The 26,668-nt window shown below is 37.0% G+C and overlaps 1 protein-coding gene across 12 annotated transcripts in view; it reads left to right on the top strand.

Annotated features, from left to right (window-relative positions):
- EDA2R (ectodysplasin A2 receptor) overlaps positions 1–7,018 on the top strand; it is a 44,607-nt gene extending 37,589 nt beyond the window's left edge. For 4 of the 12 annotated variants that reach the window (XM_063703222.1, XM_063703220.1, XM_063703223.1 and 1 more), the window contains 2 exons: positions 2,268–2,365; positions 4,040–7,018. In XM_063703222.1, coding sequence (XP_063559292.1) covers positions 2,268–2,365; positions 4,040–4,142 — 201 coding nt within the window. In that variant the 3' untranslated portion in view covers positions 4,143–7,018. Of the gene's footprint in view, positions 1–2,267; positions 2,661–4,039 lie in introns of those variants that run through there. The other 8 variants (XM_063703221.1, XM_063703225.1, XM_063703224.1 and 5 more) reach the window with 3 other exon arrangements.
- Positions 7,019–26,668: the final 19,650 nt, after the last annotated feature.

Raw genomic sequence — 26,668 nt, 5'->3', positions numbered from 1 at the left:
TATGACTGTAATAAAAGTGGTTGAGGTCTAAGGCCACTGCTATCAGTATAATAACTTCACAAATCGGGATAACTGAAAGCCCTATGTCCAGAGTAGTTGGCAAACCTAGACTTTCTCCCTCAGATAATACTGATGTCCAAGAGGTCTAGCCCAGTCCATATCAGACAGCCATGCAAAATTCCAGATGGAAAATCATATTTAAAGTCACAGTAACATTGTGATCTCTATTAAGCACAACTTCAGCTACTAGACAAGAATGTGGGACAGAAAAGCCAGCTCACTGAGGACAAAGATGGGGGAGGTGGGAGTGTGGCTGATCAGGACCAGGCAAAGAGTTAGAACTCCAGCCAAGAGTACCAAGGTTCAGTGCAGCTTCATTGCCATTAAGGGAACTGAGAGTTAGGCAGGGACACTGAAACAGGAACTCAGATCAGAGAATGAAGTTGATTTATAAGGGGGAAGATAAAGTTTACTAGATAAAAGAGTGCTCAGGACTCCTTTTCAGCCCACTGGATACTGTGTGCAAAGCTGCAGTATTTGTGTGGGAAGATCCTGCTAATGTAAATTTGCCTTGGGTCAGTTTGGCTCTGGGGCCTAGCAGATGATCTTGAAAAGCCCAAGAGGTATGTTTGGTTGTGCCCTGGCTTAATTGGAGATGAATATAGCATTTCATGGGCTGCAGGATACACGGGGAACACTGTTTTTCCTTTATGATTTTTCTCAAAGTCTACTTCTTGCTAGCTCCTGGGACACTGTGACTCAAGGTAGACCTTCCTGTCTCTGACTTTGGAGGCCGGTGTCCCAGATAAGAGTTGTTGCTTAGGCCCTGGGTGCATGGACATGAAACATGAGCAGTGAAGCATTTGGACTCCAGGGTCCAGAAGATGAAAATGAGAAAATATCAGAGAGCTGCCTCAGAAGAAGAGAGATGGGTAACCCTTTTCTGCTCTCCTTCTATCCTGAAGATAATAATGTGGTAACCTGCTTGGAATATGAGGGCAGGCAGTTTCCTCACTGTTTTTATAAGGGGTAGGAAGGCTAGACATTTTCTTACTTTGGAAAACTGTTTTTCAGGAGTCACTGACTTACACACATACTGGGGTGAGATGTATGTGCGAATTAGATCCAGTGTAAGGTTGCAAGAGAGAAAAGTGCAACTGTGGAAAACTACAGAGCACATCCCTTATCTAAAGGGGAATCCCACTACTTGGATCCAGCTGTTTGTAACCATATGGAAATATTTAATGTTGCAAGATCTTCTACATTTTCAAGAGAATTCAGAAATCTGGATTTTTTTTATGAAGTTGTGTTAACCATAGTCAATGAATTTGAATAAAGAGCAAAATCACAACCAAAGCAAAGAGGACAAACACAAATCCCATAGGTTCTCAGTTTGTGACCTGATGTTGAATCAGATCCATGCATAAAGGGGGTATTACTTTTCTATCATGGCCATAACAAATTGCCACACATTTAGTAGCTTATTATCACACAGTTTCCATAGCTCAGAAGTTCAGCAGGCTCAATTTTGTCTCTGCTTAGAGTCTCACAATACCAAAATTAAGATATTGGCAGGGCTGTGTTTCTTTCTGGAGTCTCTGGGAGAGAATCTGCTTGATCATGCACAAAAGTGGCAGAATTCAGGTCTATGCAGTTAAAGGACTTAGGTCCCATTTCCTTGCTGGCTGTAAGCTGAAGGTCATTCCTAGCCTGTAGGACCACTTACATTCTTTGGCTCATGGCCCCCTTCTATTTTCAAAACTAGCAATGATGATTTGAGTTCTTCTCATGCCACATCTCTCTGATACTCTCTGTCTCCTCTGCCTTCCTCTTCTGCTTTTAGGGACACAGGATTACATTGGACCCATAGAGTAATCCAGGATTCTCTCCTTATTTTGAAATCCATAACTTTAATTCCATCTGCAGAGTCTAGTTTGCCATGTAACTTAATGTACATAGACATAAGACCAGGCCATGAAGATTATGGCAAGGGAGATGGTATCAAAATCCTGTTTCCCACAAAGGTTTCTTTTTCTCTAGAGAAATTGATTATTATCCCTGATCCAGTACCAGGTAGCCTCAATCCGATACCCAAATGTAAGTATGTTTCTCAACTGTGTCACCTCAGCCTGGTGCTAGGTGCTCTAGACCCCAGGGAGAGGAAGGAAAGAATCAGCTCCCAGACCTTCCTGTCTTGTACTCAGTACCCAGTGCCCAGCTGAGAAGAGCCCCTGCTTTTGGGTAACCCAGTGGCTTTCTGCTTCGAGTTGCAGGAGGTTTGCTGCAGTTTGAGGCTGATAAAACAGCAAAGGAGGAATCTCTCTTCCCTGTGCCACCCAGCAAGGAGACCAGTGCTGAGTCCCAAGTGAGTGAGAGCATCTTTCAGACCCAGCCACTTAACCCTATCCTCGAGGACGACTGCAGCTCGACTAGTGGCTTCCCCACACAGGAGTCCTTTACCATGGCCTCCTGTGCCTCAGAGAGCCACTCCCACTGGGTCCACAGCCCCATCGAATGCACAGAGCTGGACCTGCAAAAGTTTTCCAGCTCTGCCTCCTATACTGGAGCTGAGACCTTGGGGGGAAACACAGTCGAAAGCACTGGAGACAGGCTGGAGCTCAATGTGCCCTTTGAAGTTCCCAGCCCTTAACTCTAATGAGGTGAGCTGGAAAGGTGGATCAGAAAAAAACAAAAAAAGCAAAACAGAAATTAAGGACTAACCTCAAGGAATTCTCTTTTGGAATAGTATTGTTCACTAGGAGTGGAGGAACAGCAGCAAGCTAGGAACACTTTGGGTGGAGGGGCAACAGTGGTGATGCTAAACTTTTAAGCCAGACAGATATCACACTTCTGGGTCTACAATTGTCAGGGAACTGGCAAGGTTGTCATGATATCAGTCTCTCCATTCTGGTCTTTCGTAAGCTCTCTCAGGGCCCCACTATCTAATGGTCATATTCAGGTATCTCCCTTTATGTGTGCAAGAAGCATAGCACAGTAGAAAAAGATATACAAGCCTTGTCATCTGGAAACCCTACATTTCAAATCAACCTTCATTCCCTAATAACTATACAAACCTTGTGTGTATGTCACTTCATTTTACATTTTACAGAGGCAGGAACTGAGACACAGAGAGGGAAAGTAGTTTCTCAAAGTCACAGGGCAAATTAGTGGGCTAGAACTGGGCAAGAACCCAGGTTTGGGGGCTACATTTTAGAGTTGGTCCAACTCCACCACTGCAACCATTTGATAGCCAATGTTACTTTCTCAAAGCTTATGTAGCATGAGGTAGGAGAGTAGGTAGATTCCCAGTTTTCAACTAACCAAATATCTTGCAGTGCCCACTTCTGTATTTCTTCAGTTAATACATTTTCAGTTCTTCCAATGACTTCCCTGCTCCCTGCATCCAACCTAAGAAAACATGAACAAATGTGTATTTGAAAGTCATAACTGATATCAAATTTGAAAGTTATAACTGATGTCAAATCAATCAACTTAGGTACCTTCAAGGTTATCTAGTCCAGTTCTTCTTCCAAGGTTTGGGTCCATTTTATAATATCCCCACTAAGAGTTTGTGTAGTCCTTGCTCACATACTTTAGGTGGCAGAGGGCTGACTACTTCTCAATGTATATTACAGTATACACAATTGTGACTGGTGGGTTTGAGCTCAATGTAAGAAACAGCTTTCCCTATAGTACCCGCCTATCCATCCTGGCTCCGTTCCTCGTGCCAGACAGACCTCATCAGTTTCCTCTGCTTTAAGATAGTCCTGCAGAGGCTTGAAGACAACACCACCTCTCTGGAGAATACCACTTTAGGTTCTTCTAAAGTATGTGGAGCTTAGAACTAAACCCATCTTCAGGATAAATGGTTTCACCAATGTAGAGTAGGGTAGAATTGTCATATCCCTATCTAGGTAATGTCTTTCTGCTATTACATCCTCAACCATTGGCTTAACCTGTGATATTTGGAGGGGTAGAGAAAGAAGGGTGCTAGTGAGATTTCCCCACATGTTTCTAACTTGGTTTGCTCTCTCCTTAGATCTCTTGGGCTCCTGGCAGCCTTGCCCAGTTGTTCTCTCTGGACTCTGTTCCTATACCACAACAGCAGCAGGGGCCTGAAATGTGATGTCCACAAGAGCTAATACCCTACAGATGGGGCATATCCTATCCCATCCCACCAGAGGATTGATTCTCCATTTCACCAGGACTGATCTGGAGCATTTCTTGCTTCCCTGTTGTAGTCTGGGGAGCCAGATTCCACATTCATGGGACTACCAGACATGTTCCTAGCTCAACTTGATTATAGAGAAGAGGAGAGAGGACAGTGAATGGGGTAGGGTTTTCATGTCTGCATTTTTGGTCAGGTAAGCCTCTCAAAATTGTGTTGGCACATCTACCTAGCACTTTAGGGACAAAATCAAACCCTTCTCCCCTTTTAGCTCCTCCACACTGCCTCCCTCCTCAACACACACACACATACACACACATAGACACACAAACACACACACACACACATTAATATCTATCTTGGGGGAGGCCTCGTGCCATAATTCCCAAGTTCATGTCTCAGACTGCTGCATTGAAGCATGAGGCAGGGCAAACACTTTCCGTCTAGATCCCTGGGGCCTCACCCTGTATTTGAGGTTCTCACCACCCTCAGCAGGGAGAAGGGCTGAAGTTTGCCGTTTTGGAACCTCACAGAACATTTCTGAGCCAAAGTAATCTTCCTTCTGGGGCCTGAGTTCCCCAAACTACCCCACAGCACTCCCTCAAAGACAGCCCTCAATCCATGTAGGGACATCTGAGTATGCCTCTTTCTATTGAAATGTCAATTCAATCCCAGCTCTCTCACCACCGTTCCCCTTTGATTCTTTCTCAATTGTCTTTTTGCCTTTAGCTCCCACCTATACATCTCATGCTCAGAGAAAAACAAGTTCCTTGGAGGTTGTATTCTTTATTCTCCAAGAATCTGTCTGAAACTTGTACAGCTAGTTCCTGTCCCACAAGTATTAAGTGGTTTATTAAGTACATTAGGCAGAATGTGCACTTCATCACCAGGTTCTAGCTCTGGCAAAGGAGTGCTGTCTACAGCAAGATTTTTGCTTTTAGAATTTTATTAAATACATCTTTTGGGTTCATCCATCTACAAACACTGATTAAGGGCCCCTGGGGCAACCAATTGATCAGATTACTAAAAGGACTTGGGAAAAAGCAAAAAGGTCCCATTGTACTGGACTGAGGATTAGAAGCAATTGAAATACAAGCCTGTACCAAGCAAGCAGCCTGGCCCCACACAGGTATTAGCAAATATGTGGTAACCAAGGTTTTAGGCCTTGGCCTTTAGGTTTCCTGTTTTTTTTTTTGTTTTTGTTTTTGTTTTTCTGCAACAGGTTATTCTTATCTCACTGGCTTTCACTGATCATGTTTATACCTTCTGGTAGAAGAAATAATATCCAGACAGGGGATGATTTGGCTTCAGCAGGCTGCAGGTGTTCAAAGGTTGCCATGTGGCTGGCAGTGGTTCAAGCCCACATTTGACACTGCTGCTCTAGAGGAAGATAATGATGGTAACACAGTAATAATAATAATAATAACAAAAATACGATAAAGTGAAAGAGTAAGGCTTCTTCAGTGTGCTTGCTCATGGCATGAATGCTATGTGGACAGCCCAAGCCATACCCAGAATCACCTTAATTCCAACTTTTTGAGGTTCAGCAATTGGAGGTGGCAATTGGCCTTGCATTTTAAAGTATTTTGGGTAAAGGTGAAGTGAAGGATGTTCGTCTTTATAATTTCTGTTTGGCCATGGCAAATATCATAGTTGAGTATTTGCTTCAGGAGAGTTCTTTTTACAGTTTTACTTTTCAATGCTGAGGCATATTTCTTTGAGCACTGTGCTTTTATGTGTCTTTCTACAAAGGGGTTATTGGTCAGTGGAAGAACAAAGTACACTTAATAAAAACATTTTCAACATACATTGAGCCTAAACAGCAGTTAAGTTGTCTCTAAATGAACTAGCAAAAAAAAAAAAAAAAGTGTAGTTTTTGTTTGTAAGGAAGGGGAGGTATTTCCTGAGAATGAATTTTTTTTTTTTTTTTGGATTACTGTTTTTCTCTCCATATACCTTGACTTGGATTTTGACAGGAGGGAGTCTGGGAAAATAATTTTTTCCTCCAAGATTCTCAGATCCAGGTTAGGAAAGGATTCAGCACTACAGCATACCCCTCTACAACATACAGCCCTGTCACATTGAGATCATAATCCCTCCTGTCCCACTCCTCTCTACCAACCCCACCCTACTAGCTAGGTCTTCAGTGTTTTACATTGAATACTGGTACATTTTAATTATTTTTTTCTCATAAATGGGTTATTTATAGAGATTTTGTTAACTCTTGAGCCATATGCATGTGTAGATACTGGCAGGGCTATGTTTGTTTATGATGCTCTGCAAACATTTCATATTGGCCAATAAACAGAAATATATCCAAAAACCTTGTTTATTCCTCTACTTTCAGAGAACCTGGTGAATCATTTTGCTCATGTGTCTTTTCTCAATGAGCACAGCAAAAACCGCACCAGCATGGCACATGTATACATATGTAACTAACCTGCACAATGTGCACATGTACCCTAAAACTTAAAGTATAATAAAAAAAATTAAAAAAAAAAAAGTAAGCCATAGCCCTTATTGAACATCTTCACATCCATTCCTGCTGAAAATAATGCCCAAAGGTTAGAGATGGGTATGAGAGGAGGGAGAGTGGTAATGGCAGTGGTGGTGGTGTTTTAACTGAACTTCTAAGCTTGTTTTCCAAGATGTCTTTGAGGACTGCTTTGTGAAAATTAAGCTGATAATCATGTACATGTAAATTTATGAAAGAAAAAATTAGAATTGTCATGTCATAGAGTGAAAACTTCGTTTTTACTCTGTGCTCTATAAAAGCCCAACACCTCTTTATTGCAATGTATGCCTTTCACCTTAAAAGAAAAATAAAACTGATTTTAATCGAAAAAAAAATGTGTTTCTGATCATTGGACATGGCATCAGTAGTGATGGGATTCACTGACTTGTCACACAGGAGATCTGGGTTATAGTTCAAGCTCTCTTTCTTTTTCTAAAATTGTTTATGCCATTTATATTCTCCTCTGAGATAAGGATCTACTAGAAACTGTTGTGTTCTAAACTAATACTTATCAAACAGGGTTCCATGGTCCTAAGGGAACTGTGCACTGCACATCTTCTGAGGTCTGCAAAATCTTTAGGAATTTCAGTGTGTGTGTGTGTTTTCATTTTGATCGTAATGTCTTAAAATACAAGCATATTCTAGCTAGACCTGTTAAGAGTACTGCCTTGCCATTTCAAGGTCTGTATTTGTGTTGATAATCTTACCAGGTTAAAGAGACCACCTAAAGAGAAACTATTTAATTTTGAATGCTATACTTTACTATAATTTAATTTAAGAGATAGGAAAATCAAGTTTCCTTCCATCTTTAATATTCTATAATCTTGACAACAATACATGTTGGCAAGGATGTGGAGAAATGAGAAGCTTCATATATTGCTGGTAGAATTATAAAATGGTATAGCCTCTTTTCAAAACAGTCTGGCAGTTTCTCTAAAAGCTAAAGCTAGAGTATGATCCAGTAATATCACTCCTAGATATATACTCAATATAATTAAAAACATATGTACACACAATACTTGTATACAAATGTAGAAACATTATTTATAATATCCGAAAAGTGGAAACAACCCAAATGTCCATCAACTGATGAATAGATAAAAAGTTGTGGTATATACATATAATAGAATACTATTCAGTAATAAAAAATATTGAACTTCTGACACATGATACATTGTAGATGAACCTTAAATCATGTCAAGTAAAATAAGTCAGATACAAGAGACCACATATTGTATGATTCCATCTATATAAAATGTCCATTAAAAGCATGCTAATCAAGACAGAATGTAGATTAATGGTTGCCTTGGAATGGGCATGAGAAAAACAATTAAATGTTAATAGGCATGATGGATCTTATTTAAAGGATAAAGATGTTCTAAGATTTAGTTATGCTGATGTCTGCCCCACTCAATAAAGTTAATAAAAATCATTGACTTGTATACATGAAATTATGAATGAATTTTATAATATGTAGAATATTCCTCAATAAAGCTGTTTTAAAAATATTCTATGATTACTGATCTCTGATCTCTGAGTAGACTGCTATTGGTTTACTAATTTACTTTCTTAAAAATGTTCATTACTAGGGCTGATTCCATAACCAATCTCTCTCTCTCTCTCTCTCACACACACACACACACACACACACACATACACACACACACACACACTCACAACTTAATTGCTCAGTTCAGAGCAAAAGAAAGAGACAGAACTTGAGTCCTTTTCCGTTCTCTTCTTTTTAGTCTCTCTAGATCCTATGTAGCCTAGAGAAAAGAGGGAGAGAAAGCATCTAGGCAGAACTTAGAGGAGGACAATTTAGGAGGTATCACTCATACCAAAGGAGAAAGGACGGAGGAAACCACTAAGGCTTAGGGGTGTGCATAGGAAAAGATGTATTGAGAAATAACTATCACAGGCTGTAGAAGGGTTTATTGAGGGAACCGCTACAGAATGGGGGAGAAGTGACTGGAATTACCAGGAGGTAAGAGGCCAGGACTTGTGTATTTATCATGCCTCTATTTGAGAAAAGGCATTTTTTAAATCCTAACTGGGCCTTGAATTCTCACTTGATAAAATTATGAATGGTGGTACAGTGGGGGAAACAGAATCCTCTGATTTATGGATGATGATAAAGGCATAGGAAGGGTTAGCATTTAGGCAACACTTGTCTGTTTTGGAGTTGATTTCAGTGTGTGCCTGTGTCAGTCAAAGGGCAGTGAGCCCCCACTGTATACCCCAGAAGGACATGGGGAACGAGATCTCTGTGAATAGATGGATCAAAGCAGCAAACAAGTCATCAAACTGTCAGACAAGATTCTTAGGTGATTGTTAATAACCTTTTCATTAGGGACTAAAATCACTTGCATATTTCTGGGCTGGTATGATGCTACTGCATTTTATGCTCACAGTGTGATTGGCAAGTTTCTATGTACCCAGCAGTTAGGCTTTTAAGTCCTCAGAAATTGTGTACACATGAGTGTTAGGGGTTCACCTGCTGCCTGTCCAGATAAAATGGATCCCCACTGAGGGCAGCTGTGCAGTCACATGGCTATCTTCTACAAAGCCTTTCTTCCTTGTGGTTTCTAGTGAGAGCAAATTACCTTCCTTAAGACCTCCTTTCTAAGGAGTAGTGCAGTGAAAGAGAAGGTGGATGAAAAACTAATATTTAGTGATTATTGCTGGTGTGCTTTTTTACTTCCATACTTTGTCTTATTTAATACTCATGATATTCCTAGGTGGTAGGCATCCTTTACAATCTTTATTTAACAAAAGAAGAAACTAAAGTTCACAAAGGTTTAATAATTTTTCTGTGAATATACAGCAGCAAGTGATATGCTGAATTTCAGCCCAAGACTGTCTGACTCCGAGGCCCAGCACTGTCCACTACACCACAGATGCCTCCTTAAGACAGGCCTCAAAAGAGAGGATGTTTATCCCCTTGAGTCCCTCATAGTGTTCAGCTTGGAAAACTACATCAGACAGTCTCCCTAGGAGTTTCCAAAATCACATACGAGTGTCAAAATATCATCAGTTATTATAAAATCAGTTATGTAAAATCAGTTATTGCACATATAAAAATGCAAAATGCTCAAGAAAGTCTCAGCAATAGAATCAAACAAGTAGAAAAAAGAAATTCAGAGCTCCAAAACAAGGTCTTCGAATTAACCCAATCCAACAAAGACAAAAAATATATAAGAAAATATGAACAAAGCCTCTAAGAAGTCTGGGATTATGTGAAATGACTAAATCTAAGAATAATTGGCATTTCTGAGGAAGAAGAGAAATCTAAAAGTTTGAAAAGCTTATTTGGAGGAATAATTGAGGAAAACTTCCCCAGCCTTGCTAGAGACCTAGACATCCAAATACAAGAAGCACAAAGAACACCTGGGAAATTCATCACCAAAAGATCATCAACTAGACACACTGTCATCAGGTAATCTAAAGAAGAAGGTAAGAATCTTAAGAGCTGTGAGACAAAAACACCAGGTAACCTATAAAGGAAAAGCTATCAGATTAACAGTATATTTCTCAGCAGAAACCCTACCAGCTAAAAAGGATTAAGGCCCTATCTTCAGCCTCCTAAAGCAAAACAATTATCTGCCAATAATTTTGTATCCTGTGAAAATAAGATTCATAAATGAAGGACAGATACAGACTTTTTCAGACAAACAAATGCTGAGAGAATTTGCCACTACCAAGCCAGCACTACAAGAACTGCTAAAAACAGCTGTAAATATTGAAGCAAATCCTGGAAACACATCAAAACATAACTTTTTTAAAGTATGAATTTAACAGGACCTATAAAACAAAAATACAATTTAAAAAACCAAAACAAACAAACAAAAAACCAAGGTATAGAGGCAACAAATAGCCTGATGAATAGAATGGTACCTCATATCTCAGTACTAACATTAAATGTAAATAGCTTAAATGCTCCACTTAAAAGGTACAGAATTGCAGAGTGGATAAGAATTCACTAACCAACTATCTACTGCCAAAAGTAAGCAGGAGTAGCTATTCTTATATCATACGAAACAAACTTTAAAGCAAAAGCAGTTAAAAAAGACAAAGAGGAATATTATAAAATGATAAAAGCCCTCATCAAATAGGAAAATATCACAATTCTAAACATATATGCAAATAACACTGGAGATCCCAAATTTATAAAACAATTACTAATAGACATAAGAAATGAGATAGACAACAACACAATAAGAGTGGGGGACTTTAGTACTCCACTGACAGCACTAGACAGGTCATCAAGAGAGTAAGTCAACAAAGAAACAATGGATTTAAACTACATCTTAGAACAAATGGAATTAACAAATATATACAGAACATTTCATCCAACAACCACAGAATACATATTCTATTAAACAACGCATGGAACTTTCTCCAAGATATACCATATAATAGGCCACAAAGTGAGCCTCAATAAGTTTAAGAAAATTGAAATTATATCAAGCATTCTCTAAGACCACAGTAAAATAAATCCGGAAATCAACTCCAAAATGAACCTTCAAAACCATGCAAATACGTGGAAATTAAATAACCTGTTCCTGAGTGAGCATTGGGTCAAGAATAAAATTAAGATGGAAATTAGAAAATTCTTCCAAATTAACTACAATAGTGGCACAACCTATCAAAACCTCTGGGATATGGCAAAGGTGGTGCTAAGAAGAAAGTTTATAGTCCTACAGGCTTACATCAAAAAGTCTGAGACAGCACAAACAGAAAATCTAAGGCCAGACCTCAAAGAACTACAGAACAAAAACAAACCAAATCCAAACCCAACAGAAGAAAAAAGTAACCAAGATAAGATCAGAACTAAATAAAATTAAATAAACAAACAAAAAACACAATACACAAGAAAATTGAAACAAAAAGCTGGTTTTTTTGAAAAGATAAAATTGATAGACCATTAGCAAGAATATCCAAGAAATGAAGAAAGAAAATCCAAATAAGCTCAGTAAGATATAAAATGGGAGATAATACAATTGACATCCCAGAAATACAAAATATCATTCAAGGCTACTATGAACACCTTTATGCATATATAAATAGAAAACCTAGAAGAGATAGATAAATACCTGGAAAGATACAACTCTCCTAGCTTAAATCAGGAAGAATTAGATACCCTGAACAGACCGCTAACTAGATGCAAGATTGAAATGGCAATTTAAAAATTATCAACAAAAAAAGTCCAGTACCAGACAGATTCACAGTGGAATTCTACCAGACGTTTAAAGAATAATTGGTACCAATCCTACTGACAGTATTCCACAATATAGAGAAAGAGGGAACCCTCATGAAATCATTCTATGAAACTAGCATCTCCCTAATACCAAAACCAAGAAAGGACATAATCAAAAAAGAAAACTACAGACCAATATCCCTGATAAACATAGATGCTAAAATCCTTAACAAAATACTAGCTAACTAAATCCAACAACAAATAAAAAAGATAATCAACCATGATCAAGTGGGTTTCATACCAAGGATGCAGGGATGGTTTAACGTATGCTAGTCAATAAATGTGATACACCACATAAACAGAATTAAAAACAAAAATCACATGAACATGTCAACAGATGCAGAAAAAGGATTTGACAAAGTCCAGCTTCCCTTTATGATTAAAACTCTCATCAAAATTGGCTTACAAGGAACATACCTCAAGGTAATAATAGCCATCTATGATAAACCCACAGCCAACATAATACTGAATGGGGAAAAGTTGAAAGCCTTCCCTCTGAGAACTGGAACAAAACAAGGATGCCTACTCTCACCACTCCTCTTCAACATAGCACTGGAACTCCTGGCCAGAAAAATCAGAAAACCAAAAGAAATAAAGGGCATCCATGCCAGTAAAAAGAAACTAACACTGTCAATGTTTGCTGAAAATATGATTCTTTATTTTAAAACTCTAAAGATTCCTCCAGAATGCTCCTAGAACTGATAAAAGAATACAGCAAAGTTTCCCAATATAAAGCAAAGGTAGACAAATCAGTAGCTCTTCTATACACCAACAGCGACCAGGCTGAGACTCAAATCAAGAATTCAACCCTTTTTACAATAGCTGCAAAAAAAAAATTAAATACTTAGGATATACACAATCATGGAGACAAAATACCTCTGCAAGGAAAACTACACAACACTGCTGAAATAAATCATAGATGACACAAATAGAAACATCCCATTCTCATGGATGGGTATACTCGATATTGTGAAAATGACCATACTGCCAAAAGCAAGCTACAAATTCAATGTAACTCTCATCAAAATACAACCATCGTTCTTCACAGAATTCAAAAAAATTTCTAAAATTCATATGGAACCAAAAGAGAGATAGCATAGCCGAAGAAAGACTAAGCAAAAAGAACAAATCTGGAGGCATTACATGCCCTGATTTTAAACTATACAATAAGGCTATAGTCAACAAAACAGCATGGTACTGGTATAAAAACAGGCACATAGACCAATGGAACAGAATAGAGAACTCAGAAATAAACCTAAATACAGCCAACTGAACTTTGACAAGCAAACAAAAACATAATCTGGGGAAAGGACACCCTTTTCAACAAATGTGCTGGGATAATTGGCAAGCCACATGTAGGAGAATGAAACTGGGTCATCATCTCTCACGTTATATAAAAATCAACTCAAGATGAATTAAGGACTTAAATTTAATACTTGAAACTGTAAAAAGTTTAGAAGATAACACTGGAAAAAACCCCTCTAAACATTGGCTTGGGCAAGGATTTTATGACCAAAACCCCCCTCCCCCAAAAAAAGAAAAACAACAACAACAAAAAAAACAAAGATAAATGGCTGGAATTTAATTAAACTAAACAGTTGTGCATGGCAAAAGAAACAGTGAGCAGAGTGGCAGAAAATCTTCACAATCTATACATCTAACAAAGGACTGATATCCAGAATCCACAAGGAATTCAAACAAATCATCCAGAAACAAACAAACAATCCCATCAAAAAGTGTGTTAAGGACATGAGCAGACAATTCTTTTTTTTTTTTTTTTTCTGTTGCCCAGGTTGGTTTTATTAGTATTTTTTTTGTTTTGTTTTGTTTTGTTTTTTTTTTATTATACTTTAAGTTTTAGGGTACATGTGCATATTGCGCAGGTTAGTTACATATGTATACATGTGCCATGCTGGTGCGCTGCACCCACTAACTCGTCATCTAGCATTAGGTATATCTCCCAATGCTATCCCTCCCCCTCCCCCCACCCCACAACAGTCCCCAGAGTGTGATATTCCCCTTCCTGTGTCCATGTGATCTCATTGTTCAATTCCCACCTATGAGTGAGAATATGCGGTGTTTGGTTTTTTGTTCTTGCGATAGTTTACTGAGAATGATGATTTCCAATTTCATCCATGTCCCTACAAAGGACATGAACTCATCATTTTTTATGGCTGCATAGTATTCCATGGTGTATATGTGCCACATTTTCTTCATCCAGTCTATCATTGTTGGACATTTGGGTTGGTTCCAAGTCTTTGCTATTGTGAATAATGCCACAATAAACATACATGTGCATGTGTCTTTATAGCAGCATGATTCATAGTCCTTTGGGTATATACACAGTAATGGGATGGCTGGGTCAAATGGTATTTCCAGTTCTAGATCCCTGAGGAATCGCCACACTGAATTCCACAATGGTTGAACTAGTTTACAGTCCCACCAACAGTGTAAAAGTGTTCCTATTTCTCCACATCCTCTCCAGCACCTGTTGTTTCCTGACTTTTTAATGATTGCCATTCTAACTGGTGTGAGATGATATCTCATAGTGGTTTTGATTTGCATTTCTCTGATGGCCAGTGATGATGAGCATTTTTTCATGTGTTTTTTGGCTGCATAAATGTCTTCTTTTGAGAAGTGTCTGTTCATGTCCTTCACCCACTTTTTGATGGGGTTGTTTGTTTTTTTCTTGTAAATTTGTTTGAGTTCATTGTAGATTCTGGATATTAGCCCTTTGTCAGATGAGTAGGTTGCGAAAATTTTCTCCCATGTTGTAGGTTGCCTGTTCACTCTGATGGTAGTTTCTTTTGCTGTGCAGAAGCTCTTTAGTTTAATTAGATCCCATTTGTCAATTTTGTCTTTTGTTGCCATGAGCAGACAATTCTTAAAAGAAGATATATAATTGTCCAAAAAGCATAAAAAAGCTAAACATGACTAATGATCAGGAAAATGCAAATCAAAAGCACAATGTGATAACAACTTATTCATGCAAGTCCACAATCAAAAAATCAAAAATTAGATGTTGGCGTGCATGCAGTGAGTAGGGAACACTTCTACAGGTCAGAAAACACACACAAAAAAAGGCATTGCACAATGGTAAAGGGATTAATGCAACAAGAAGAGCTAACTATCCTAAATATATATGTACCCAATACAGGAGCAACCAGATTTATAAAGCAAGTCCTTAGAGACCTTTAAAGAGACTTAGACACCCACCAATAATAGTGGAAGACCTTAACAACACATGTCAATATTAGACAAATCGATAAGACAGAAAATTAACAAGTATATTCAGGACTTGAACTCAGCTCTGGACCAACTGGACCTAATAGAGTTCTCCAGAACTCTCCATCCCAAATCAACGGAATATACATTCTTCTCAGCACCAGACTGCACTTATTTTAAAATTGACCACACAGTTGGAAGTAAAACACTAAGATCAGAGCAGAAATGAAGGAGACAGAAACATGAAAAAACTCTTCAAAAAATCAATGAATCCAGGAGCTGTTTTTTTTAAAAGATTAGCAAAATAGATAGACCTCTAGCCAGATTAATAAAGAAGAAAAGAGAGAAGAATCAAATAGACACAATAAAAAATGATAAAGGTGATATCACCACTTATCCCACAGAAATACAAACTACCATCAGAGAATACTGTAAACACCTCTGTGCAAATAAACTAGAAAATCTACAATAAATGGATAAACACATAAACACATACACTCTCCGAAGTATAAACCAGGAAGAAGTCGAATCCCTAAATAGACCAATAACAAGCTCTGAAATTGAGGCAGTAATTAATAGCCTACCAATCAAAATAAAGCCCAGGACCAGACGGATTCACAGCCAAATTCTACCAGAGGTACAAAGAGGAGCTTGTAACAATCCTTCTGAAACTATTCCAAACAATAGAAAAAAAAAACAGGGAATCCTTCCTAACTCATTTTATGAGGACAGCATCATTCTGATACCAAATCCAGGCAGAGACAAAACAAAGAAAATTTCAGGCCAATATCCCTGATGAACATCAATGCAAAAATCCTCAATAAAATACTGGCCAACCAAATCCAGCAGCATATCAAGAAGCTTATGCACCACGATCAAGTTGGCTTCATCCCTGGGATGCAAGGCTTGTACAGCATACGCAAATCAATAAACATAATCCATCACGTTACAGAACCAATGACAAAAACCACATGATTATCTCAATAGAGGCAAAAAAGGCATTTGATACAATTCAACACTCTTTCATGCTAAAGACTCTCAGTAAACTAGGTATTGATGGAACATATTTCAAACTAATAAAAATATTTATAAAAATCCACAGCCAATATCATACAGAATGGGTAAAAGCTGGAAACATTCCCTTTGAAAACTGGCACAAGAGAAGGATGCCCTCTCTCAACATTCCTATTCAACATAGTTTTGGAAGTTCTGGCAAGGGAAATCAGGAAACAGAAAGAAATAAAGGGCACTCAAATAGGAAGAAAGGAAGTCAAATTGTCTCTGCTTGCAGATGACATGATTGTATATTTTAAAAACCGCATCATCTCAGTCTAAAATCTTAAGCTGATAAGCAACTTCAGCGAAGTCTCAGGATACAAAATCAACGTGTAAAAATCACCAGCATTTCTAGACAAACAAAAAGCCAAATCATGAGTGAACTCCCATTCACAGTTGCTACAAAGAGAATAAAATACCTAGGAATCCAACTTACAAGGTATGCGAAGGACCTCTTTAAGGAGAACTACAAGCCACTGCTCAAGGAAATAAGAGAGGACAAAAACAAGGGGAAAAACATTCCATGCTCATGGATAGGAAGAATCAATATCATGAAAATAGCCATACTGCCCAAAATAATTTATAGATTCAAGGCTATCCCCATCAAGCTACCATTGACTCTCTTCACAGAAATAGAAAAAAATACTTTAAATTTCATATGGGACCAAAAAAGGGCATGTATAACTAAGACAATCCTAAGCACAAATAACAAAGCTGGAGGCATCACACTACCTGACTTCAAACAATACTACAAGGCTACAGTAACCAAAACAGCATGATACTGCTACCAAAACACATATATAGACCAATGGAACACAATAGAGGCCTCAGAAATACTGCCACACATCTACAGCCATCTGATCTTTGACAAACCTGACAAAAACAAGAAATGGGGAAAGGATTCCCTATTTAATAAATGATGTTGAAAAAACTGGCTAGCCAAATGCAAAAAACTGAAACTGGACCCCTTCCTTACACCTTATACAAAAATTAACTCAAGATGGATTAAAGACTTAAATGTAAGACCTAAAACCATAAAAACCCTAGAAGAAAATCTAGGCAATACCATTCGGGACATAGGCATTGGCGAAGACTTAATGACTAAAATGCCAAAAGCAATGGCAACAAAAACCAAAATTGACAAATGGGATCTAATTTAACTAAAGAGCTTCTGCACAGCAAAAGAAACTATCATCAGAGTGAACAGGCAACCTATAGAATGGGAGAAAATTTTTGCAATCTATCCATCTGACAATGCGCTAATATCCAGAATCTACAAGGAACTTCAACACATTTACAAGAAAAAAAACACCAAAAAGTGGGCAAAGGATATGAACAGATACTTCTCAAAAGAAGATATTTATGCAGCCAACAAACATGAAAAAAAGCCATCATCACTGGTCATTAGAGAAATGCAAATCAAAACCACAATGAGATACCATCTCACGCCTGTTAGAATGGTGATCATTAAAAAGTCATGAAACAACAGGTGCTGGTGAGGATATGGAAAAATAGGAACTCTTTTACACTGTTGGTGAGAGTGTAAATTAATTCAACCATTGTGGAAGGCAGTGTGGCAATTCGTCAAGGGTCTAGAACCAGAAATAGCATTTGACCCAGCCATCCCACTACTGGGTATGTACCCAAAGGATTTTAAATTATTCTACTATAAAGATACATGCACACATATGTTTATTGCAGCACTGTTCACAATAGCAAAGACTTGAAACCAATCCAAATGCCCATCAATGATAGACTGGATAAATAAAATGTGACACATATGCACTATGGAATACTATGCAGCCATAAAAAGGATGAGTTCATGTTCTTTGCAGGGACATGGATGAAGCTGGGAATCATCATTCCCAGCAAATTAACACAGGAACAGAAATCCAAACACCGCATGTTCTCACTCATAAATGGAAGCTGAATAATGAGAACACATGGATACAGAGGTAGGGTCATCACACACAAGGGCCTGTCAGGGGGTGGGGAGGCTAGAGGAGAAATAGTATTAGGAGAAATACCTACTATAGATGACGGGTTGATGGGTGCAGCAAACCACCTTGGCACATGTATACCTATGTAACAAACCTGCACGTTCTGCACATGTATCCCAGAACTTAATGTATAATAATAAAAAAGTTATTTGTTTAAAATGATAATAATAATTTTATTCACCAGTTTTGATTTTGTTCAATGTTTAGCCAGGGATTTTTTTGATAAGCAGAAAGAGAAATTGAAGAATAAGTTCTTCAACTTTATAGTACAGGGTAGAATAATGTTTGATGAGTTTTACTTGATTTGTTATCTAAAACTGAATTTTAGTCCAAGATTGATTTGAAAATTTTTTATAGATAAGTGAGCCAGTTAAGCAGCACACTATAGCAGAGGGATTATAGCATGGGCTAAGGAAATGTACTCAGGTGGACTACCTGGCTTCAACCTCAAGCTCATATAATTATCTTTTGGCCTTACAAAAAATCAGTTTATCTCCTTTTCCCGTTTTCTGCTCTGTAAAATGAGGATGAGGCCAATAATACTTATTTCATAATGACATGAGGAGCTATGAGTTTCTTTTCACTTCTTAGAGTAGTGTCTTATATTCAATGATAATTAAAATTAAGCACATGGTATTTCCCTTAAAAAAAAAAGGATACTTGCACACACACGTTTATAGCAGCCTGATTTGGAATTGCAAAACCATGGAACCAACCCATATGCATATCAATCGATGATTGGATAAAGAAACTGTGGTATATATTTATGCTATGGAATACTACTCAGCCATGAAAAGGAATAAATTACTGGCATTCACAGTGACCTCGATGAGATTGGAGACTATTATTCTTAGTGAAGTAACTCTGGAATGGAAAACCAAACATCGTACATTCTCACTGGTATGTGGGAGATAAGCTATGATAATGCAAAGACATAAGAATGTCAAAATGGACTTTAGGGACTCCAGTGGAAAGGGTGGGAATGGGGTGAGGGATAAAAGACTACAAAAAGTGCAGTGTATACTGCTCGGGTGATGGGTGCACCAAAAACACGAGTCAAAACTAAAGAACTTACTTATGTAAGTAAACACTGCCTGTGACCCAGTATCCTATGGAAATGGGAAATAAATAAATAAATAAAGGCCTTTTCTGCATCTTTTGAAATAATCATGTGGTTTTTGTCTTTACCTCTGTTTATGTGATGAATCACCTTTATTGATTTGCATATATTTAACACACCTTGCATCCCAGGGATGAAGCCTACTTGATCATAGAAGATAAGCTTTCTGATGTGCTGCTGGATCCAGTTTGCTAGTATTTTGTTGAGGATTATTGCATCGATGTTCATCAATCATATTGCCCTGAAGTTTTTGTGTTTGTCATATCTCTGCCAGGTTTTGGTATCGGGTGATGCTGGCCTCAATGAATGAGTTAGGGAGGAATCCCTCCTTTTCAATGTTTTGAAATAGTTTCAGTAGAAATGGTACCAGCTCCTCTTTGTACCTCTAGTAGAATTCAACTGTGAATCCATCTGGTCCTGGGCTGCTTTTTTTTTTTTTTTTTTTTTTTTTTTTTTTTTTTTTTGCTGGTAGGCTATTTGTTACTGCCTCAATTTCAGAACTTGTTACTGGTGTATTCAGAGATTCAGTTTCATTCTTGTTCAGTCTTCAGAGGGTGTATGTGTCCAGGAACTATTCATTTCTTCTAGATTTTCCAGTTTATGTAAATAGAAGTGTTTATAGTATTCTCTGATGGTTGTTTGTATTTCTATGGGGTCAGTGGTGATATCACCTTTATCATTCCTGATTGTGTTTATTTGAATCTTCTCATGGACAGCAATGAAAGGGGAAAGTGAATACAGCACCTTCAACTGAAATATATGAATCTTGCATTGGAAATGAGTAGGGAAACAACTTGACACATGGATAAGAAAGAAAAGCAAGGTGGAGCAATGGTTTCACCCTGCTTTTCTTCTTTATTAGTCTAGCTAGTGGCCAATCTATTTTATTAATTTTTTTCAGAAAAACAGCTCCTGGATTCATTAATTTTCTGAAGTGTTTTTTGTGTTTCTATCTTTTTCAGTTCAGCTCTGATCTTGGTTAAGTATTGTTTTTTGTTAGCTTTGGGGTTTGTTTGCTCTTGTTTCTCTAGTTATTTTAGTTGTAATGTTAGCCTGTTAACTTGAGATCTTTGTAGTTTTTTGTTATGGGCATTTAGTCCTACAAATTTCCCTCTTAACACTGCTTTAACTGCATCCCAGAGATTCTGATACATTGTCTCTTTGTTCTCACTACTTTCAAAGAACTTCTTGATTTCTGCCTTATTATTTGCCCAGGAGTCATTCAGGAGTAGGCTGTCCAGTTTCCATGTAGTTGTGTGGTTTTTAGTACATTTTTAAATCTTGATTTCTAATTTGTGCTTGGTCTGAGGGACTGCTTGTTATAATTTTAGTTCTGTTGCATTTGCTGAGGAGACTTTTGCTTCCAATTATGTGATCAATTTTAGAGTAAGTGTTGTGTGGTGATGAGAAGAACATATATTCTGCTTTGCGGTAGAGAGTTTTGTATATATTGATTAGGTCCACTTGATCCCAAGCTGAGTTGAAGCTTTGTATGTCTTTGTTGATTTTCTTTTTATTTATTTATTTATTATTATTATACTTAAGTTTTAGGGTACATGTGCACAATGTGCAGGTTAGTTACATATGTATACATGTGCCATGCTGGTGAGCTGCACCCACTAACTCGTCATCTAGCATTAGGTATATCTCCCAATGCTATCCCTCCCCCCTCCCCCCTCCCCCCACCCCACAACAGTCCCCAGAGTGTGATGTTCCCCTTCCTGTGTCCACGTGTTCTCGTTGTTTAATTCCCACCTATGAGTGAGAATATGCGGTGTTTGGTTTTTTGTTCTTGCGATAGTTTACTTAGAATGATGATTTCCAGTTTCATCCATGTCCCTACAAAGTACATGAACTCATCATTTTTTATGGCTGCATAGTATTCCATGGTGTATATGTGCCACATTTTCTTAACCCAGTCTGTCATTGTTGGATATTTGGGTTGGTTCTAAGTCTTTGCTATTGTGAATAGATAATCTGTCTAATATTGTCAGTGGGGTATTAAAGTCTTACTTTTATTGTGTGGGTGTCTAAGTCTCTTTGAAGGTCTCTAAGAACTTGCTTTACAAATCTGGGTGCTCCTGCGTTGGGTGCATATGCACTTAGGATAGTTAATTCTTCTTATTTAATTGAACCCTTTCCCATTTTGTAGTGTCCTTCTTCCCACTTTGTGTCTTTCAATTAGGACATTTAGTTAATTTGTATTTAAGATTAGTATTGTTATGTGTAGATGTGATCCTGTCATCATGATGTTAGCAGGTTATTTTTCAAACTTGTTTATATGGTTGCTTCATAGTGTCACTGATCTGTGTACTTCAGTGTGTTTTTGAAGTGGCTGGTAATAGGTATTTCTTTCCATATTTACTGCTTCCTTCAGGAGCTTTTGTAAGGCAAGTCTGGTGGTAACGAATTCCCTCAGCATTTGCTTGTCTGAACAGGACCATATTTCTCCTTCACTTATGAAGGTTAGTTTGCCTGGATATGAAATTCTGGACTGAAAATTCTTTTCTTTAAGAATATTAAATATTAAGCTTTCAATCTCTTCTAGCTTGAAGAGTTCTCACTGAGATGCCCACTGTTAGTCTGATGGGCTTCACTTTGTAGGTGAGCTGGCCTTTCTCTTTGGCTGCCCTTAATATTTTTTATTTCATTTAGACCTTTGTGAATCTGATGAATATGAGTTTTGGGAATTATCTTCTCATGGAGTATCTTCCTGGGGTTCTCTGCATTTTCTGAACGTGAACACTGTCCTGTCTTGATACATGGGGGAAGTTCTCCTGCATGATATCTTGAAGTATGTTTTCCAACTTGATTCCATTCTCCCTGTCTATTTCAGGTACCCTAATCAGTCTTACATTCAGTATCTTTACATAATCTCATATTTCTTGGACTTTTTCTTTGTTATTTTTCATTCTTTTTTGTCTACTCTTGTCCACTTGTCTTATTGCAGAAAGATAGATAGGCTTCAATCTCAGAAATTCTTTCCTCTACTTGGTCTATTCTGTCATTAATACTTGTGATTGCATTGTGAAGTTCTTGTAGTGTGTTTTTCAGCTCTAACAGGTCAGTTATGGTCCTTTTTAAACTGGTTATTTTGGCTTTCAGCTCCTGTATTGTTTTATCATAATTCTTAACTTCTTTGCATTGGGTTACTACATGTTCCTTTAGCTCAAGAAAGTTCAGTATTACCCACCTTCTGAAACCTACTTCTGTCATTTCAGCCATCTCAGCCTCAGCTTGGTTCTGAGCCCTTGACAGAGAGGTATTGTTGTGATCTGGAGGAAAAGAGGCACGCTGGCTTTTTGAGTTTTCAGTGTTTTTGCATTGGTTCTTTCTTGTATTTATGGGCTTTTATACCTTTGATCTTCAAGGTTGCTGATTTTTGATGGGGTTTTGTGTTTGTTGTTGTTGTTTTCTGTTTGCTTGTTTTTTTTTTAACAGTCTGGCCACTCTTCTGTAGGGCTGCTTTGGTTTGCTGGAGATCCACTCCAGAGCCTAGTTGCCTCAGTTTCTCCCATACCACTTCCCTTGGCTGGAGGTGTGGGTTCCCTTGGCTCTATGTTACTCCCAGGTGGGCCATCATCCCGCTCTGTTTTTATTCCTTCTCCGTGTGTCAAATTGTTTCCCTAATCATTCTCCATCTGAGAACCTGGATATTTCAGTTGAAGGTGCTGTATTCACTCTTCCCTTTCATTCCTCACCATGAGTGCCATGAACCACAGTTGCTGCTAATCGGCCATCTTGGCACCCTTTCCCAGAGTCCGTTTATAGCAGAACTGATCAAGCAGAACAAAGAATTTGTTAGCTTAAACACAGGCTGTTTGAAAATACTCAGTGGAGACAAAAGAAAATGGCATTTTTTTAAAAAAAAGCAAGACTACAAGATCTAGAAAATAGTCTCAAAAGGGCATATCTAAGAGTTATTGGTCTTAAAGAGGAAGTAGAGAAAAAGATAGGGGTAGAAAGTTAATTCAAAGTAATAATATCAGAGAATTTCTCAAACCTACAGAAATACATCAACATGCAAGCACAAGAAGTTTATGTATATGGTGAAAATATCCTTCAAGCATGAAGGAGAAATAAAGACTTTGCCAGGCAAACAAAAGCTATGGGATTTTATCAACACCAGACCTATCCTATTAAGAAATGCTAAAAGGAGTTCTTGAATCTGAAAGTAAAGAATGTTAATGAACAAGAAGAAATCATCAGACAGTACAAATCTCACTTGTAAGAGCATAGAGAAAAACACAGAATGTTATAACACTGTAATTGTAGTGTATAACAACAGCTTTTCAATACATATACACAGTATAATAAAACATAAAGAGAAATAGCAAAAAGTTAAAAAGCTTGGAAATGGGGTTAAAATAGAGTATTTATTAGGTTTCTTTTTGCTTTTTTGTTTATGCAATCAGTGTTAAGTTGTCATCAGTTCAGAACAATGGGTTATAAGATAGTATTTGCAAGCCTCATGGCAACCTCAAATCAAAATATACAATATATACACAAAAAATAAAAACAAGAGATTAAATCACATCATGAAAGGAACTCACCTTTAATAAAAGGAAGACAGGAAGGAAGAAAAAAGTACAAAACAACCAGAAAACAAAAAACAAATTGGCAGGGGAAAGTTCTTAGTTATTAATAACATTTAACGTAAAAGGACTAAAGTAATCAATCGAGATAAAATGTCTGAAAGGATTTTTAAAAAAAAGACCCAATAATTTCTAGCAAACAGTAAACACAATTCGCCTATAAAGATACACATAAATTGAAAATAAAGAGATGAAAAAATATATTCTATGCCATTGAAAACCAAAAAAGAGCAGAAATAGCTATACTATATCAGAGAAAATACATTTCAAAACAAATACTGTAATAAGAGACAAGTCATTACATAGTGATAAAAGTGTCAATTCAGCAAAAGAATATAACAATTGTAAATATATATTATCCAATGCTTGAATACTCAGATATTTGAAGGAAATATTATTAGACATATAGAGAAAAATAATCTCAATACAATAACTAGAGACTTAAGCATGCCACTTTCAGCAGTGGACAGGTCTTCCAGACAGAAAGTATATAAATAAACATTGGACTTAATCTGCACTTCAGAACAAATGCACTTACTAGATATTTACAGAACATTTTATCCAACACTGCAGAATACACATTCTACACCTCAATACATGGATCAATCTCAGTGGAAGACCATATGAAAAAACAAGTCTTAAAACATTGAAAAAAAATTTTAAAAATATGAAGCACGTCCTCTGACCACAATGGAATAAAACTACAAATCAATAACAGGAGACAGTTTGGAAGCTATACAAACACAAGGAAATTGAACAGTATGCTCCTGAATGTACAGTGGATCAATGAATACATTAAGAAAGAAATTTTTAAAATTCTTTAAATAAATGTTAATAAAAACACAACATACCAAAACCTGTGGGATACAGTGAAAGCAGTACTAAGAGAGAAATTTATAGCTATAAAAACCTATATCAAAAAAATTCAAATAAACAACTTATTAACATGCTTTAAAGAACTAGAAAATAGATAGAAAACCAAACCTAAAATTAATAGAAGAAAAGAAGTTTAAAATATCAGGCATAAATAAATAAAATTCAATAAAGAAAACAATAGAAAGATCAATAAAATGAAATGTCGGTTTTTTAAAAAGACTTTTAAAAATAGACAAACCTCTAGTCAGATTAACTACTTAAAAAGGAGTAGACTCAAGTAAATAAAACCAGAGGTGAAAACAGAGACATTGCAACTGATACCACAAACATTTAAAGGATGATAAGTGACTACTACGAGAAATTATATGCCAATAAATTGGAAAATCTAGAAAAAATGAATAAATTCCTAAACACATAGAGAGTACCAGGACTGAAACATGAAGAAATCCAAAACCCAAACAGACCAATAATAATAACAAAATTGAAGCCATAATAAAGTCTCCCAGTAAAGAAAAGCCCAGGACCCAATGGCTTCACTGCTGACTTCCACAAATATTTAAAGAGGAATAAAACTATTCTGAAAAATAGATGAGAAAGGTATATTTCCAAACTTATTCAGTAAACCTAGTATTACTATGATATCAAAACCAAAAATAAAGACACATCAAAAAGGAAAGCTGTATGCCAATATTTCTGATGAATATTGATGCAAAAATTCTCAACAAAATACTAGCAAACTAGTGTCTACAATACATTAGAAAGATCATTCATCATGACCAAGTGTGATTTATCTCTGGGACTCAAGGATGGCTCAACATATGTAAATCAATCAATGTGATAAATCATATCAACACATTTAAGGACAAAACCATATGACCATTCCAATTAATGCTGAAAAACATTTGATAAAATTTGGCATGTCTTCATGATAAAAACCCTAAAAAAACTGGGTTTAAAAAGAATATACCTCAACACATAAAAGCTATATATGACAGACCCAATGCTGGTATTATACTAAATAGAAAAAAAATGAAAGCCTTTCCTATAAGAGCTGGAACACATCAAGGATGCAAAGTTTCACCTCTATTATTCAATATATTATTGGAAGTCTTAGCTAGATCAATTGGACAAGAGAAAGAAATAAAGGACATCCAAATTAGAAAGAAAGAACTCAAATAATCCTTGCTTGCATATGATGTGGTCTTATATTTGGACAAACTTAAAGACTTCACCAAAACACTATTAGAACTGATAAACAAATTCAGTAAAGTTGCACGATGCAAAATCAGCATGCAAAAAATCAGTAGCATTTCTATATGTGAACAATGAGCACATACACAAAAAGTAAAAAGCAGTAATCTCATTTAAAATAGCCACAAATAAAACTAAATGCCTACAAATTAACTAAAGTGAGTTCTCTAAAATGAGAACTATGAAAGACTGATGAAATACTGATGAAAGAAACTGAACACACAAGATATAAAAAAAATTTCATGTTCATGGATTGGAAGAATAAACAATGTTAAAGTGTTCATACTACTCAAAGTCATCTACAGATTCAAAGCAATCCATATGAAAATATCAATGGCACCAGCTCCTATTTGTACCTCTGGTAGAATTCAGCTGTGAATCTGTCTGGTCCAGGGCTTTTTTTTTGGTTGGTAGGCTATTAATTACTGCCTCAATTTCAGAACTTGTTATTGGTCTGTTCAGGGATTCGGCTTCTTCCTGGTTTAGTCTTGAGAGAGTGTATGTCTCCAGGAATTTATCCATTTCTTCTAGATTTTCTAGTTTATTTGCATAGAGGTGTTTATAGTATTCTCTGATGGTAGTTTGTATTTCTGTGGGATTAG

The sequence above is a fragment of the Gorilla gorilla genome, chromosome X, assembly GCF_029281585.2.
Source record: "Gorilla gorilla gorilla isolate KB3781 chromosome X, NHGRI_mGorGor1-v2.1_pri, whole genome shotgun sequence".
In the NCBI taxonomy this organism is placed as follows: Eukaryota; Metazoa; Chordata; class Mammalia; order Primates; family Hominidae; genus Gorilla; species Gorilla gorilla.
This window is presented reverse-complemented; position numbering and strand designations above follow the sequence as displayed.